This window comes from Leptosomus discolor, chromosome 5, assembly GCF_034619465.1.
Source record: "Leptosomus discolor isolate bLepDis1 chromosome 5, bLepDis1.hap2, whole genome shotgun sequence".
Classification (NCBI taxonomy): domain Eukaryota; kingdom Metazoa; phylum Chordata; class Aves; order Leptosomiformes; family Leptosomidae; genus Leptosomus; species Leptosomus discolor.
The window spans coordinates 25,158,241-25,176,050 of record NC_141395.1 but is presented as its reverse complement, the minus strand read 5'-3'; the positions used below and the strand labels follow the sequence as shown (position 1 = coordinate 25,176,050).

General features: G+C 51.5%; 2 protein-coding genes across 2 annotated transcripts; both read right to left on the bottom strand.

The window, feature by feature from the left end:
* Window positions 1-746: 746 nt before the first annotated feature.
* HOXD3 (homeobox D3) lies at window positions 747-2,452 on the bottom strand. The gene is made up of 2 exons (XM_086465033.1): window positions 1,957-2,452; window positions 747-1,498 (listed from the first exon to the last, which is right to left on the bottom strand). Exons 1-2 carry the CDS (start codon window positions 2,450-2,452, stop codon window positions 747-749), a joined length of 1,248 nt encoding a protein of 415 aa, XP_086321159.1.
* A 14,000-nt stretch (window positions 2,453-16,452) lies between these two features.
* Window positions 16,453-17,573, bottom strand: HOXD4 (homeobox D4). The gene is made up of 2 exons (XM_009946184.2): window positions 17,165-17,573; window positions 16,453-16,757 (listed from the first exon to the last, which is right to left on the bottom strand). Exons 1-2 carry the CDS (start codon window positions 17,571-17,573, stop codon window positions 16,453-16,455), a joined length of 714 nt encoding a protein of 237 aa, XP_009944486.2.
* Between the last annotated feature and the right edge of the window lie 237 nt (window positions 17,574-17,810).

Sequence of the window (17,810 nt, the reverse complement as noted above, 5' to 3'; positions counted from 1 at the left end):
TTAGAAATAAATACTTTAAAAATACTTTCGTTATTTTTTTTAAAGTGTAACCGCTCTTTGTGTGATGCCACAGCTTGTTTGACTCTACTAATGACTTACGACTTGCTGTCTTAATTAATCCTCACATAAACTACAAACACCAGCCACTGTTACAACTGTTCAAGACTACTCTCTCAACTAGCTCAGACCGAACATACTAAATAGGTGAAATGTATGTCACCACGGGCCTGAATCGCTCTCCCGAAGTATTGATGAAGAAACTCTACAAATACCCACATAAATACATTAAAGACGAGGATAAATAATCAGTGATACAAAAATGTCTCGCTTAAAATAATAAATACATATCATTTAGTCCGATGAGATCCTTACATGACGCAAGAATTCATAAATTAACTTCTCTGAAATAAGCTTACACGCGGGCGAGTTCCCACCGCTCACGACTGGTCTAAACACCTCAGCATGACGCGCTGCTAACACTACAGCATCTCTAAGACTTACCTTCAAGTACATTATTACCAGCTTATCAGTCCCTCGGTTTGCAGTATATTGCACTGTCATGCTTAAAACAGCTCTAAGAGAAAGGCTCCTGCTCACGGACCTACTCGGGGCTGCGGAAGAAGGAAGGGAGCTGCTAGGGGAGACAAATCCACTAATACTGTTGGCACTCGAGAGCAAAGTAACACTGTCCCGTCAGAAAAGTGAGGTAATGGAGAGGGGAGCGGGCCCCGTCGGCCGCCGCCCCGCTACAGATGCGTGAGCTTGGGCGCCTCCTGCATCCGTCCCTGAGAGGTGTGGTGAGAGGAGAGGTCCGTGTAGGTGGGGTGGGGGTCGCAAGGTCCGTGGTGGTGGCCGCCGGGGATCTGGGCGGCGCAGCTGTAGTCCACGCTGGCGGAGGAGGGGTGCTGCAGGTGCCCCAGGTTGAACATGGGGCCGGAGGCCGGCATCGAGTCCACGAAGTTGCCCCCTACGTAGACGGGGCTGCCCTGCAGGCTGGGGTTGGCGAAGCCGCCGCCGCCGCTCTGCATGGGGTGGGGGTCGTACTCCGCGCCCGCGTAGCGCTTCTGCTGCGGCAGGCAGCTGCTCAGCGGCGCCGTGTAGGCGGCCAGCCCGTACATGCTCTGCTGGGACTTGGCGAAGGAGGTGGGCGAGGGCGCGTCGTAGCTGAGGCTGTTGACACTGGGGAGCTGGCTGGAGTAGCCGACGTGGTTTGGGCCGCTCAGGGGGGGGCTGCGGTCCGGGGACTGTCCGACGGGGGAGTGCATGATGCCTTTGGCTTTCTGGTCTTTTTTGTACTTCATCCGGCGGTTCTGGAACCAGATCTTGATCTGCCGCTCGGTCAGGTTGAGCAGGTTGGCCATCTCCACCCGGCGCGGCCGGCACAGGTAGCGATTGAAGTGAAACTCCTTCTCCAGCTCCACCAGCTGCGCGCTGGTGTAGGCTGTGCGCACCCGCTTGGAGGCCGGCCCGGGGGGGCTCTTGTCCTCGCAGCTCTCTCCTGCGGGAAAGAGGCACAAAGAGCCGTTGGTCTCCACCGAAAGCCCCCCTCGGGGTCCCCTGGAGCCCCGCCGCCCCCGTCCCGCTCTGCCGGCACCTGGGGAGGGGGCGCAGGTGGCTCGGGGCGGCCTCCCACCCCTCCCTGCCTGGCATACACCCCACACCACCACCCCCCCCGGAGCTGCCTCCCCCAGGGGGCCGCAGTGACCGCCCGTCCAAGCGCTGCCGGGACCCGTCGGGGCCGCGCTTGCCGCCGCTGGGCTGGCAGGGGGAGCAGGGCAGGAGCCCCCAGCCTACCCCACCTGCAGCGTCCGGCGGGGCTGGGACCCCCGAGCGGGGGATGGGGGCAATGGCAGCTGGAGGAGTAGGGGACAAGGCTCAGGGCCGGGGGACTCAGCCCGAGGGACTCAGCCCGGCTCCTCGGGCGGGCAATGGGCCGGGGCGGGGGTGTCGGGCTACCTGAGGGGGCGCAGGTGCTTTTCTGCTTGGAGTTCTGCCGCGACTCCTTCATCCAGGGGAATATCTGCTTGCTGAGGGTGGCGGTGGCCGAGCCCGAAGAGTTGGGGCCCCCCTTGGCTTTTTTCGGAGGGGGCGCGCTGGGAGGGGGGTTGGGCGGGGAGGAGGGCGGCAGCGCCGGCGGCTGCTGCTCGCCGATGCCCGGGGGCTGGTTGCCCCCGGGGCCGCCCCCGGCCGTCCGCATGCAGCTGCCGCTCAGCTCGCTGCCCTTGTGGGCCGGGGTGCGGCCGGGCGCCGAGCCCTGGACGGAGCAGGCGGAGCCGGGGTACTCGCCATCCAGGCCGGCCTGGCTGTAGGGCTGGTGGGCCGCGCCGTAGGGGTAGGCGTCGGCCTTGCTGTAGGTGTAGCCCCCGAAGAGCCCCGCGTTGTCGTAGTAGGCGGCTTTCTGCATCCTCCGCTCTGCGATCGCCGAGGCCCGCGGCCCCCGCTCAAATAACATTGACCGCCGCCCCGCGCCTCACGTCGTCGTCCCGGGCCGCTCGCAGCCACCTGGGGAGGGCGACAGCGGGGACACAAAAGAGACCTTCAGTGGGGGGGCACTGGCTGGGAGCGGCCGGGCAGGCCCCGGCGCGCCCCGCACCCCGGTACCCCCAGCCTCGGCGGGGCCGGTGGGGCCGGGGGCAGCGGGGCGAGAGCGGGGGGCAGTCAGGACACCAGGAGGAGACCGGAGAGGACCAGGGAAGGACCGGGAGACGTCAAGGAAGGAGCAGGGGATATCATGGAAAGAGCAGGGGACACCAGGGAAGGACCAGAGTCTTCAGGGAGGGAGTAAGGGACACCAGGGAAGGAGCAGGGTCATCAGGCAGGAGCCAGGGCGAACGGGGGCACACCAGGGGGAGAGCAGGGCACAGTAGGGAAGGACCGGGGGACAGCAGGGAAGGAGCCACCCGAGAGCGATGGTGCTGGGGGAATGGGGACACCTTGGCGGGACTTCCTAGAGGCCACTTTTAGAGGCATTTTGGGGGGATGTTTGCTTCCTTTGTGTTGCGTTTGGACCGTTCCCGGGCGAGTTTCGCTGGATCGGACCCCGCGGCTGCAGGCCAGGGCTCTCAGTGAGCACGCGAGGCCGCGCTGGGTGGGTGGTGTTCCCAGGGACCCACCGGCCCATTTCGGCCGAGAGCCCCCCTCGCCCCCTCGCCCCCTCGCCCGGCACGCGTGCGCACGGCCGCGCAGGGCTGACATGATGGATTGAGCCCGGGCTGCGGCCGGACAGAGGCAGAAAAATCCCTTCCCCTTTGTAAACCCGGCCTCCTTCTTCCCCCGGATTCCTCCGGAGTTAAAGTATAACCGGCGCCATTCACTCCCTTCACTTAGCACTATAAAGGAAGTCGCAGGTCAGCTCTCCTATTTTAATTCTGTGATGAATTAAATTCCCTCACCCAACGTTTCTCGACCCTTTAATTTGTCCCCAGCAGAAAGAACCTGAGAGGCTGGAGATCATTTTTAGGGGGTTCTCTTATTTTTCCAGCCTGCAAATTCGTGGCGTTCCGCTCCCCGCCCCCCGGGCCCTCGACCAGGCCGCTGAGACCGAAAACGCACGGTCCCCTTAGGGTAGACGTTTTGGAGCAGGGTGCTTTCCCCTTGCTGCTCCCGAAACTTCCCTGTGCTTGTTGCAAGACAGAAACTGTTCTGCGATTTTGTTGCGGCTGTTTAATATTACCTGTTTTATTTTTCTTGTCGGATAAGGGTTTTCTCCGACATTTTTAGTAATTTTGTAAATTAGCACATACTTCACCTGTCAATGAAAGTCTGTAACTCAACGTATCTTAAGAGCTCATTGTATTTCTTCAGGGTTTGAGCCTATTAACATACCAGAGAAGAGTAGCTAGAAATTTTTGAACGGTGTCCGGTAATTATCATTCTCCTGCCTATACTTAAGCAGTACTACCAGAGTATTGCTCTTTCTCCCGCAGCAATTTGTACCGCCAAGTACCTCTGATCTATTCTCTAAAATTCACCAGGAAACACGTCTGTATAACTCAGAATAACCTCAGCAAGCTGCGATCTGCGGCCTCTTTCGGCGATTTATCCCGTCACAAACAGCCGGGGTCCTTTTCTTCCCTGAACAAAAGCTTGGGACGATCTGCGAAGCTGATGGAAATGGGAAAAGATCTATTTTCCTCTCCTGGAAAATTTTAGTAAAAAAATGTCTATGGAAATGAACGGTGGCGAATCAGATGAGTTTTAAAACGCTGTGATAATCTTGACGATTCTTGAAAGTAATTTTGTGCAAAAGAACTCTGTCGCTCGTTTTCCACTTCTATCATCTATATTTTCGGGAGCTGTCTGGACTGAGGACTTTTGTTAGCCCAACACCGCCTTAAGCATAGGCTTTTATGTGCCTTGTAAAATATAGTTCCCAAAAGAATACGCAGAATCTTAAGACAGAATATTGCTGTTAAGCTGTTAAAAGCCTTATTTCTTTTCTGAAATACCAACTGCTTGTGAACTCTGCTTGAACCTAAAAAGGAGGCTATGGGCCATAAATCACATGGACAATGCTCAACTGTTTGGTGGCTCATCTTTAGATCTTAAAAAGAGAGAGAGGGAGAGAAAGAGGGAGAGAGAGAGCTTTCCAGGGTTTGATTTTCCACGAGTGCGAGGCCCGGGGTGATGTTTTTATAGGTAACACCAAAGCAGGGGCTCAACACTTGGTGGTTTGGCCCGAAACAGCCTCCAGGGGAAAAAAAAAAAAAAAAAAAAAAAAAAGGTGACATCCAAATGGTGAGGCAGAGCCGTGGGAGGTGGGCTCGGAGGCACCGAGGGTAGGAAACCGCAAAGTATCCATGTCTGTGTTTCAGATTTCCCTTCCTCCTCTCCAGAAAGGTTAACCTCATCTGAACCGTTAGCCGTTGTACACGATAATGGGGCTTTTTGTCCCACCACTGGTTCCAACGCTTTTGGAGGTTACGGACCCTCTCCCAGCTTTCTCTGGGGAGCAGCCGGGGGCCCACGCGTCCACCTGCGCGTGTGCGCGGAGCGCCCCCGGTCCACGCTGACCTCGGCCCGGCACTGCCAGCCGCTTCCCTCCCGACACTTTCATTAAGCAGTTCTCTACTAAAACTTCCACTACACTTAATTCTGCTCAGGATCAATATCTAATATGATACCGAATAAATAAGAGGCGGTGAGAGCGGCCAGCGGAGCGGTTATTAAAGCAGCCGGAGCTCTCAGGGTGCATATCAATGCACCTGTCATTGCGGTTTGTAACAAAATTTATGACTGCTAGCGCCGTGGCAGTAAACGCTCCGGCCAGGAATGAAAAGGAAAACACTTCCCAAGCCCCGGCACTTTCAGAAGTGCAAAGCAGCCGGCGCGTAGGAGGGAGCCCGGCAAAAGAATCCCCCGCTCGGCACGTTTCCCGGCCGCCGGCCCGGGGCAGCCCCGTATATAAGGAAAGCGCTGGAGCCGCCGCCGGAGCTGGCTGCCGCGCCGGGCTGTGGGCAGGGCAGCTGGGCGACGAGGAGCCTCTGCCCTGGGCGGGCGGCCGGGCACCCGCCGCTGGGGCTGCGCCGGGGGCGGGGGGTGTCCCGCCTTTGGGGGCTGAGAGCACTGGGGAGCGCGGAGCGGCCTCACGGACAGAGGAGTGGCGCGGGGGGGGGCTAGCTCCGGCACCGAGCGTTGGCCACTGTGGGGTGTCTTAAACGAGATATGGAGCCCCCCGGGGAGCCCCCCGCTCCCCCCAGGCTGGATCCAAGTCTTGGCTGCTCCCCACCGGGCTGGGCTCCCTCTGACCACGGGCTGCTTTCCGCGGGCTGTGATTTATTTGGCGTCAAGGGCGGCGGCGCGCCTCCGGTGTCTGCGGCGGCGGGCCGGGCCGAGCAGCGCTCTCCGCTCCGCGGGGCCGGGCTCTGCTCCCTGCGAAGGGCCTGTCGCGCTGGGGGAAGCGAGAGATGGATGGAAAAGGAAATTCAGAGAACTCACCACGCTTATGTTTTTTCTTGATTTTTGACTTTAACTGTGTGAGTAGGATCTTCAGGTTCCTTTGGATAATCCGTGGGCACGGACCTGCAACAGAAGTGAGAACTCTCAGAGGAAACTGCTTTGTTTTGGACTTTCTTCCTTAGGACTTTGTTAATAAATGCACCTCTCGTCCGCAGCCCCTCACCGTGTCTCTCCGTCCGCGTCAGATCTTTTACCAGACAAAGGGCAGATGTTTCTCTTCATTTATTAATAGCACTTGAAGAGAGGCGGGGAGCAAACAAGCCAGCAAAATACCCCGGCTGCGTGTCGGACCCGGGTAGGGCGGCGTGCGGTAGCCGCTCCGCCGGGCACTGCGCACCGGCCGCGGCCGCGGAGCCGCGCCTGCCTTTCCAAGAGCCCAGCCAGGGCCGAGGCGCGGAGAGGCAGCGCACGGGGGAAGGGAAGCGCCATTGAGGGGAAGCTGCCGTCACCCCCGTCGGTCACAGGCACCGCACCCGCCGCCCGCACTCGCGGAGCGCTCCGCAGAAATGGAGCTGCCTCCCTCCCTCCCTCCAGCCCCCGGTTAAGACAGAGAGAAAAAGAAGCGAAGAAACCCGAGCGCGGAAAATGCGCGGCAAATATTTGCAGCTTCGAACTGAGCATTTTGCGTTTAGCTGTGTAAGGTGTCGACTCAGGACTTTAAGAACTTGAGCTTCAGAAAATCCCCCACAAAGAAGCCCAGGTCATTATAAAAACGATATCTAGCCACCATAAGCCTTTGAAATGACCTTTGGCTCGTACAGCAATAACTCACCACTTAATGAACAACCAACGGAAGCACCTCCAATAGCTCACAACACAACAGACCTTACAACTTTCCACCAAGTCTTCTCTCTCTACCCAAACCCAGTAGGATGCAATATTCCCCCTCCAAATCACCTTAATTTATGCTGGCAAACTGGAGTTAGGGAAGTGGAGCTTCATGATTACACATGATGCTCGCTCAGGTTCTTGGCCCAGGCCTGTCCCGGTAACGTCTTATATAATACATTCACGTGGGCGTACGTCAACTTTAAGTGCTTTATTTTTTTTTTAAGAGAGTTAATTAGAAATAGCACATACACATACAGGGTGTATGCAGGCAGCGTAAGTTGGGTCGCACCTTAGCCCCTGAGCGGAGAGATCATAATATCGCAAACCGAGTCATTGTTAGCTGCTGTTGATTAACACGGTAAGTTTTCATTTTGTGCCTAATTAATTATCGACTTCTCATCCCTTTCCGAAGCAGCTCCTCAGCCTCACAAGCGATAGCCTCCTTGCTCTAGACATGCTTTACTTGGCGAGAGCTTGGCCGAATACCGGGATTTCCACGACCACAGGAATAGCCCCCAAAGTTTGTTCTGCGGAGAGAGGAGTCCGGGCACGCCGGGGTTGTGCTCGGCTCCCAGCGCCGCTCCTGCAGAGCTGACCTCGGAGAAGAAGTTGCCAGAGCTAAACCCAGGAAAATCTTTAGAATTATTCAGGCGTAGGCCCAATATAGGTATTATTGAAATTTTAGGTGAAGTTATAAGTGAGTGCTTCCATCGAGCCAAATGAAATGCTGCTTGCAGTAATTGGATTCAGCTGACTAACTTGGCAGGCCAGCAGCTTGGAGGCATACAGCTAAGAAAAATGTTCACTGCCTTTAACTTCTGATCGAGCAGTGCAACACGCAACAGAAAGGAAAACAACAACAAAAAAAAACCCCAACCAACAACAAAAATCAACACCCCAACTTTCTCCTCTTCCCCTCGCCTCCCTGTCCCTTTTCCCGCGGGGCGGCTTGGCCCCCGCGGAGGGCTCGCCGGGGAGACTCGGAGCGGGCGGGCTCCGGCGCAGCCCTATACCCGCTCCCGCTCGCCGGCACAAAGCTGGGCTTTGCGCGGGGGCTCTCTAACGAACACAACCGAGAGTTCACCGGGGTTCCGGCCAGGCCACAAGTCGGTGGAAGCAGGCGCTCCTGTGAGAGCCGGGCTGGTTGAAACAGCCCAAGAGGGAGAGAGCTGAGCTGCTCATGTACGCGGGGAGGCTCTGCGGCCGCTTCCAGCCCCAAAGTCCGCCCAGAGAGACACCGGTCCCCCCCAGGCACCTTCCCACCGCCTTATTGATCAAACCGCATAAATGCAGAGCAAGAAACTTCTCGGTAGATCAGTATCAAGCGCTTCAAACAGCGTGTGTAACTCGAAGGCATGAACATACAGGTAATAACAACGCTAGAACAACTGGGGGAGGAAAACAACAGCCACTGAGGAACATGAATGCACGGCAAGGGGAAAAAGTTCGGGAAGGTACTTGGCAGGAAAATTTAAGAGACCCAATGTAGGGACTACATTACCGATGAGCCCATTTTCAATCGTCCTTTACAAATCAACACGGCAACCCCCTGCCCGGCTATCCACGGCAGCGCATTAACGTGATGCTCAATCTTACTTTGGCAAAGGGAGCATCTAGCAAAGTTGTCTCTCCCTCGTTCCTCGTAATTCCCTTCGTGAAACTACTGAAAATTAGGAAAAGGATAGGGACAAACATCTTCCCCTAGTCTTTGGGAAGGAGTCCACTTTTTATTTAAAGAACATAATAAAAAGAAGATGCGGCTTAAAACGTTCGAGGAGGTGGAGACCACTCCATGCATTTGCAGTCGTTATGGACAGAGATTGCAAAAAAATTCCAGACAGTCTCTGAGTAAAGGCGATAATGCAACCCCTGTGGTTAAAGGTCCCATTTTGTCATGCAGTTGCTTACCTGTGTATCAATTTATCATAAACCTGGGCTCCTCACTTTTCAGGATCTGCGCTTGCAGTTCTTAGAATATATCCTTCACTCTTTGTCTGCAGACAATACTCTCCTAAACCTGATCTTGCGGTTTTACAGACATTTCCGTACACCAGAATTCCCGATAGAACGAAAACAGGCTCTGGCTCAACTACCAATAAAAGACAGCGAGTGGAAATAGGAATTTGTTGGGCTTTAAAAAAAAAAAAAAAAAAAATCATCAACACACAACCCTTTAGGCATCAGCCTCCTGGAACCAAAGGCAGCAATTGGCCGGCTCGTGTTTTGTTTTGGTTTTAAATCGTGCGGCCATTGATGAATTTTGGGGGCGAGCAGGAGAAACCCCTTTATAATCAGAAATATAGGCACTGCCTTAAAATACAGGCATATTCGCCCACGTGATCGCAGGAGCAGCTCGCCGGGGCCGAGGCTGGCGCGCTCCCCGCGGCCGCCCGCGCCCCCGCGCAGCGGGGCAGCCGCACCGGGCCCTGCGGGGCGGCCGCCCCCCGCTCTCCGCGCACCGGCCCGCCTGGCCGAGCCCGCTCTCCTCCCGCAGAGCTCCGCGCCGTTGCGCTCCGCACCGCGGTGGCCGGCGGAGGCGGCGCCCGCACTTACGCGCCCCGCGGGGCCGGCGAGGCCCGGGAAAAGGTGAATTCCGCGGGATGATCCCAGGGCGCAGAAATTCCCGGCGGAGAAAGAGGAGGTATTTGGGACCGGCTGCAGCCCAGAGCCTGCGCCGGGGGCAGCTCTGCAGCAGCGCTGCTCTGGCGGAAAGGCGCTGGGGCTCACTGGCGTGCGCGAATTTTTGCTTTCTCCTTCTCCGTACCGGGAAGATGCGGGGCAGCGGGTACTACCCCTGTCTGGGGGCTAAAGAAGCGTTGGGGAAAAAAAAAAATCACGACATTTGTGCGTGTGTGTGTCTGCCCTGAGCCTGCCTCCCTTCTCTGTGTGTATGAAGAGACATAGAGCAAACCCGATGTACATCCGTCATACGTGCCCACAAAGCTCTTCAACAATTCCAGTTCGGCAGGAAAAAAAAAATTATATTAGCTCCTCTGTTTGATTTTTCTAACATATCTGTAGCTATAAATAAACCACACCTAATCTAACATCTGCTATGATTTCATTACCATCCAAAGCATGGGGATGTGACAGTAACGTATTACCTTACAATACTAACCGTAAGTGCATTGTAACATTTATCTAAATTACATTGCTTTTCCTGACTTTGCAAACCAGTTATAAAAAGATTGGAGTCCAGTGATGGAAACGTAAGTTCAATGTAAATTATTGTGTACGGCTTCGGATTTATAATCCTATATTTCTTCGAAATGACGCACTTAAATCTCGCCCCAAGTAAGAGGTAATGGTTCTTTATATCCTTTCCGTTAGCCATATATTTCGGAGTCTGGGTAGTTTTGCAGAGCCCCCTGCGCTCGCGTGTCTGTGTGTACATACAGCAACCCCTACACGCACAGCGTGTTCCGCATACTTGTGTACATACACAGAAAGCCGAACATAATTCTGGCCGCTGTTTAGACATTTTGGATGACGGAGAGGTCTTTCTCTTCCTACACAAAAGTGCGCAGAAAAGCTGGGCACCGGTCGAGCAAAGAGCACGAAGAGGATTCAGAAGAAAATGCCTTTCTGGAGGGCAGTTCGGAACACCCTGGAAAAAGCCCCACAGCCCTCGGGTGTCTTTTCAGAGTCTAGGGCTAAAAAAAACCCAGGCGAAATTCAATGTGAAAATGGAGGACGGCAGAAAGAAAGGAGCACCTTCGCCACCGCCAACAGAACTAAGACATCGTAAAGGGGACTGAAAAAGTATTAAGGAAATGTTAATCCTTTGGCTGGTGAGACTCCAGCTTTGCGCGAATATGTCTCCAGTAAAGGATCTAAGACTTCTTCAATCGGAGCATATGTTCATAGAGCAATAAAACAGAAAGATTTACAGTCTCCGCCCGCCCCCCAGCAGCCTCGCACCCTTTCAGGAATTACTTATGATGATTTATAACAACAACTCCGGCAATTGTCAAACTGATAAAATAGCCCGGGCTATATGCGGGAATAAACGCTCTTATGAAAGGGCTGCAATTTATGTTCGGGTCCATTTTACTGCTGTGTCTTGGTGGAGTTTGGTTTCTTTCCCGGACCAACAGGATAATATAAAACTTCATTGATAAAAATGTAGGAGTTCTCGTGAAGTAGCAAATCTGTTCCTTAGTCACTACCAAAGCACATAAACATTTGTCATCTTTGAATAATTGAATTAATGTGTTATTGTTTGAATGTATAATTCATAACATAGGAAACTTCGTCTCTGTCCTGCCACAGAAACGGAAGTAATAAAAAGCTACAATCTAGGGTTTTTTAGAAATTACTCCAGCAAAGGATAATAAAGAATATCCTGTTTGCAGAAAGTATTTCCAGCTGACTCTGGGATCTCACAGGGAAATCTCAGCTTCGTTGCCCGTATTCTGTAGAGTTTAGAGGGGGTGGCTTTGTATAAAAACACAAATCCGATTTCCCCCTAGTCCGGGCTATTGACCGCGGACTCGAAAGCTGGCGTGCCCGCTTCGGGGCTGGATGCTCCCGGGTTCCTCCGCAGCCCCGCGCCTGGCGGCGGGCAGGGCAGGAGCGGGGCCGGGGGCAGGGCAGGAGCGGCCCGGGGGAGCGGGGCCGGGGGCAGGGCCGGCCGCCAGCCTTTGTGCGGGCGGATCCGGCCCCGCTGCAGCCCCGCTGTCAAGACGCACGGCAAAATTTACGACCCCACTTGCAAAGGAGTTGAGGGCCTTTCCCCGCCGGTGGGACCGGGCAGCCGCTGCCCTGACAGCCCCATTGTTCCCTCCGCGCCTCCCCGCGCAGGCGGCCGCCGCCAGCACAACCGCCCCAGGAGGCGGTGGGCCGGCCGGCCGGCCGGTCGGTCGGTCGGTCGGTCAGCCTGCCTCCTCCGCGGCTCTCTGCGCTCGCCCTCTTCCCCCCGCTCCCTGGGAAGCAAAGGTCACCGCTTGCGCCCGGTCCGGTTCCCGGCCGCTGCCGAGCTGGAAATCAGGAAGCAGCGTGCCCTATTTGTCAAGCGTTTGACAGCTGAGTTCATTAAGGCTTAAATAAGAAGGAATAAAAGTAAAAAATATTTACGTACCGGGCGTCTCTTTTTTTCGGCAGCTACCAAAGAGCTAGGTGTGCAGAGAGAGAGACTGCACCCTTTGTATATTATATTCTTGGGATCTCTTCAGTTTTCAAGTCTGATAGAGTCCTTTGCTTGGCAGATTAATGACGACTCCGTGTTTCTTAAGGGACGTGCTGAATTAATTATTTCGCAAATCACGTGGTCAGGACTTGTAGAAATCTATTCTTATCATCTTCCTTGCACTTTGAAATTCTGCCTGTTATGACTGTTCCTAGCAAGATTATTTTGGTCTCTGAGCTTGGGGGGGGGGAAGGAAAAAGAATCAGGGGAAAGGGCTGACAAACATGGCCGTTGGAAGCGGTGTGGCTCTGCACAGAGAGGTCCCTATTTACTGTACTGTACAGTGACTGGGGTTTGCTATTGACTCTGCCTTTCCTCTTCATTCTTACCTTAACGACTAGTGGTGATATAATATACAGAACTGTATTGATGTATCGGGAGTAACAGGAGGAGCCATTAAACAGTAGAGAGAGAAAGTATAACCACAAAATGTGCCTCGATATTTAAACTTAGGGAGTGTGTGCTTTAGAAACGCACCCTCACGCCCCACTCCGTGCACTCCAGGCAGTAAGGGCACATGCCCCGTTCTGAGCACCATGCTCCTTTCCTGGGCTGAGCAAGAGAGTCTCTTTTTGGACTCGTGCCTTGACCACGTTCCAGGAGAGGAAAAGTCCTCAGTGACAAATACTCATGACAAAAATAGTGCAATCGACTTCTCCTGGCCAGAGGTATGTGTTATTGTCTGAGGCGCTTATGCAGGGAAGAAAAAAATGATGTTTGCCTTAGGTGCACGGGAAAGTTTAAACTTTTGTATCAGCTAAAAAAAAAAGTGAAGCTTAGTACTCGGAGAAAACTACTCACTGTATTTCAATTTCAAATTTCCTTTTTTTTTTTTTTTTTTTTTTTTTTTTTTTATTTGATTCCTTCCAGGACTCACCTAAAAGGCATACATCTGTGTGGGGATCAAGGTGGCTTCAGGTGTGGCTCCTTACCTCCTACCACACATGTATAAATCCGGGAGTCATTCTAGGAGGTCTTGTTAAATGCAAAGCAGCAGCAAATGGATGACAGGCGCTTTTAACTGCAGCCTAAATGTAAATATAGACTCCAGCTTGTCCTAGAGTCACACCAGTATGGCTGGGGCAATCAGCAAACCTGTTCAAAGGAACATTTGGAAGGATGCTATGCAGAGCCACTCATCCTTTAACACTGTAATGATGGGAGGGACCAGCATTTTCATAGAAGTGAGATCCACCTTGTAAGGACTGTTTGTTCAAGGTACAGACCAGAATCTATTTCTCTACACCTTTTATTATTTCAAATGTGCATGGAGGGCTTACAGCAAAACTACAGGCGACAATTAGTATAAATAACGCTTTAATCAATGGCGGCAAAACATTGGCAAAGTCTATAAAAAGCATTACACTTTAACAGAGATTAGAGTATTGCTGAACAATGCGACCATTTAACAAAGGCTCCAATGCACAATGTTTCACTCATGATAAACAGAAGTAACTAGCTTCCCTTCCTACACAAAACAACTCTGGAGGAGGGTTAAAAAAAAAAAAACACTAAAAAAATAAGCCTCGAGTTCGTTTTCCACGGGAGATAATGACCAGTGAGTACTCCTGGTAGTTATTACAGACGTTCCTGACCCTTCAAAGCATTGGCAGCTCGAAACTTTCTTTTGGTACTTGCTGTCTCCAGTTGACGTATTCTCCGAGCTTACAGCGCAATTACAACTATGTAAACTTGCTGTGCCCCAGCCTCGCTCAAAGGGGATTTGCAAACAGGGTTGTAAGAGCTGTGCCTGCTGAACCCAACACTCGTCCTGGAGATATTAACATTTCAAAAGACAATGAGACAAATTCTGCTCGCAGCTACATCCCTGTTTGACTTCAGTGGGAGGGGAAAGGAAATCAGGGAGCAGAATTTGGTCCTTTAACTTCGGGAGCCATCTCTGTCGATAAGAAGCACAAAGCAAGGATTTGCTTATTCAAGGCCATTATTTTCCAGAACTGTACCACAGATGCCAAAGTTGGTAGCTCTCTCTCGAAAAACACGTTTGCCCTGATCCCAGCCAACTTATCACAGATTTTAAGTAAGCAGCGGGGGTCTGGGAGGGGAATTTTCAAGAAGAGCAGCCAGAAGGATTTTCCTTTTTTTATGTCTTTTTTGTTGTGGAGTGTTTTTGTTTGTTTTGTTTTGTTTTGTTCTTTTCTCCCCCTAAAGTGATATGGAGAGCAAAGGGAGGGCTTTGGACAACTCTGGAGACGAAAGGCCGCTAGCACAGGAACCGGCTGTAACAAAACTTGAAAACTTGTCTCAGGAATTCCCTCCTCAAGCGCTGCCGCTAGCTGCTCTCCATGCCAGAGAAAGGGAAGGGTAGTTTGGGTCCAAAAGGTTAAGGGTTTAGAGGTCACTCTTCCCGGCTGAAATACAACTAATCGAATAGAAAATTTGTCCTCTGGGTGAACCTGTTCCTGCAATTTAGCCGAACTTCAGTAAAATACCTTTTCAGCTTCTCAACGTGAAGGCGTCAGAAAAAAAGACGTCTTTACTATGTATGAACTCAGTGCTTTTTGTCATAGAGACAATGATGCGAATAATGCAGGAATATCCATCTTTAATATCACGACGTGTAGATATTCAAGTATTGCCATGTGCAAGTCTGAGAACTAGGCTAACCCTAAGCAAGAACAAAGAGTTTTCTCCAGGCTCTAAAACAAAAGACAAAGTCTTAAAGACACTTTGCGGACTTCTAGGGATGAGAAAAGGGCAGAAATTAACCGCTGGCCACAGCTAATGCTGCCGAATTCAACTCATGTTGAAAAGCTCGCCTTTTATTTTCCAATTCATTCAAGCCCATTTTGGCCAATGTTTTCCTGCGCGAGCCCAGAAAGCAGCGAGTCCTCGGTGGGAAGCACCCAGCCTGGAAATGGGCACGTTAACTCGCCCCCTGCTCTTTCCACCTCCCTTCAGCCCTTGCTCTCCATTTCCTTCTTTGCCCTTTTCTCTTTAATAAAGGGATTATCTCGTTACAATTTCGATGAAATGGTCCCTCTCCCAGGCTGCCCCGAGGGTACAGGAGATAAGGGCTGAGTTTTAAAATCTCCTGAGCGGAGGTGTAAGTGGCTGAGGGAGCTGGTTCGGCTGGGTTTGGTAGTTACAGCACACTAAAACTTTGGCACGATGCAGCCAGCAGCCGTGGGTATTACACCAGCTCTGCTCCCATCCAAGACTTTCCCCTTTCCCTGAAAGCAACTTGCTGAGATTTCCAACCACTGCAGTCATGTGTCTTGGTTTGCTTAAAAAAAAAAAAAAAAAAAAAAAAAAAATCAGTGTTCTTAAAACAAAACGAAACAAACCCCAAAACCAACAGACCAAAATAACCCCAAAACAAACCAAAGCAGCAACCCACATATCTTGGGCAGAAAAGAAATTTAAAATCTGATTGAAAGAATGCATTCATCTTTCAGCTTTGAATGGCTCAGGTTATATCAGAAATCACACTAATTTCTCCCTCTGGGGTTTTCTTTTTAGTTTTTTTTGTTGTTGTTGTGAGCACTGGGGGTTTTGTGTTCTTTTTTTCCTCCCATTTTTTTCTTTTTTCCCCCCCCTCCATTTTTATATGAAGTATTGAGGGTTTAAAGCAGACTTTTGAAACAGTTTTTAAGCCTGTTAGCCCTGGGTGGCACATGTTAAAGAGCAGGGATGCCTTTCCTATTCACAAAGAAGGAAATTCAAAAAAAGGAACAAGAAAGTTGTGTACGTTCAAGACAAGTAAACATTTTACATGTGTTCATGAGACTGTGAAGGAGAAATACTGTATTTCAGCTCCCCTTCCCCGTTTTTGGTTTGACTATTTTTCTTGTTATCGTCACTCTTCTACACAACAAATAAATAAATACGCTAACACTATCAGTACATAAAATAACCCGTTTTCACTTAACTCCTATGCACATCTTCTGAGATGTTATGGAAATGAGCAAGTATTTTCATTACACCAAGAAAGGTAAAGCAGCACAAAAAGTTCACAATTACTAGTCTTCATGTTCAAATAAAAGACTATGCTATAAATTTCCTGTCCTCAACTTGCCCAAATGCATCCTCCCGAAATTGCATGGGATAAAAAGACAATTACAAGTAAAAATCCCAGAATAAAGCATCAAACCTTGACTTTTGAATTCAAAACTGAAACACAGGACAGTTTCATTTTCAATGATTTATTACTTTTTATGGACAGAAGGTCTTGTTTAATATTTTCCCAATTCCCACTGCCTGCATGATGTTTCTTTTTTCTTCCTCCCTCCTTTTTTTTTTTTTTTTTTTTTCTTTTTTTAGGTTGTGCTAGCAGAGGCAAATAACATAAAGTCCAAAGTAGCGTCATTTTGTCTCCTTTGTACAACAGTACCTTAAAGAAAGATGACAGTTTCTTGAGTCCTTAGCTGCTACATGCAGGTTCTGCTTGGGCAGTGTCAGTTATGTACAGTACTGGTCAGAAGCGAAGGATGAAATGGAAAATTTCACCTCTTCTACAAAGTTGTCAAATCAGTCTGATGGTCCTTTGAACCAGTCTGTAAATGGGGGTTTGAACAAGAGGAAGAAGACCTGCCCTTCGTGTTGGGCAGTTTGTGATCTTTTTTCCACTTCATTCTTCTGTTCTGAAACCAGATCTTGATCTGGCGCTCAGAGAGACACAAAGTGTGGGCTATCTCGATACGGCGGCGCCTGGTCAGGTACCTGTTAAAATGAAATTCTTTTTCCAGTTCTAGGACTTGCTGTCTGGTGTAAGCTGTGCGGGAGCGTTTAGGTTCCCCTCCGTTGTAATTGGGATTCACTGGGAAAAAAATACGGAGAACTTTACAAAGCTGATCTTGACTTGCCCGTTCGACTTTACAAAAGAAAAACCTTATGAGCTGCAAGCATGTGGCCGGTCTGGATTCGTCCCAGTTGCTTACAATGGACGGGCTGCTCTCCCCCTCATTTAAGGCAGGCACTACAGGCACAAGCAGCTAGGTAGGCTGGAAGCCTCTAGCAGGCTCCTAAAATGGAGTTTTTTCCTGCACGGCAAAGCCCCGCATGGCCAACGGCCTATTTCCTCAGCAATAAAAATTTATGGCGAGTGTAATTGGCTACCTCGGCTTAAAAAGCTCGTCCGTGAGTCTGGCAGGGACTCGAGCGAGCGTCGCTGGGGCCGATCGGAAGCAGGGTAATAGAAGAGCAAAGTAAGAAGAGGATCCTTACCCGAGTTAACATGGACTTTCTTCATCCAGGGATAAACTACTGCTGGCTGCTTAACTGCTGACCCGTTTGGGGGTTTGAGGGCCGGCTGCTGGCTGCAGGCTCGCGAGTTGGGCAGTGGAGGCGGTGGACAATGCTCTGCTTGGCCGGGGAAGTGGCTCGCTGGGCCGGATTGCTCCTGTCCATGACCCCGCGGCTGCACGGCAGAGCCTTGGGCATTGCTACAGCTAAAGGGCTGCTCGCTGTAGTTTGACCGTGGGTAGAGTCCCTGGTGCTGGAAATCAGAGCCCTGCGAGGCACTGTAGTACTCGGCCCCCTGCTCGCCTAGGTAGCTATTCTGCAAATATTCCTCGCAAGGAGGAAATTTGGGATCCACATACTTAGAGTTCACCATATACGAACTCATGGCCATTAATTTCTGAAGGTAGAAAATACTAATTTTTCTCGTGTTGTCTTTTTTTCCCCTGCCATAGAGCCCTCCTACTTGCTGTCAACTGAATAAAGTTAGGCGGGCATGTGACCGGCCCGGCCAATGGGGAGGCGGGAGCCGATCACCGGATTTCTCCGCAGCTCAGCATTTCCACCAATTTCACTCAATAATATCCCTGTAACCGAGTGACCCCCCTCTCCGGCGGGTCGCACCCCCCAA

Bases quoted from the DNA above. Each gene is read 5' to 3' on its own strand.
- HOXD3 (XM_086465033.1), bottom strand. From the start codon at position 2,452: ATGTTATTTGAGCGGGGGCCGCGGGCCTCGGCGATCGCAGAGCGGAGG. The intron at 1,499-1,956 runs GTAGCCCGACAC...TCTTTCCCGCAG, and splicing joins AAGCACCTGCGCCCCCTCAG to GAGAGAGCTGCGAGGACAAG.
- HOXD4 (XM_009946184.2), bottom strand. From the start codon at position 17,573: ATGGCCATGAGTTCGTATATGGTGAACTCTAAGTATGTGGATCCCAAA. The intron at 16,758-17,164 runs GTAAGGATCCTC...TTTTTTTCCCAG, and splicing joins GAAAGTCCATGTTAACTCGG to TGAATCCCAATTACAACGGA.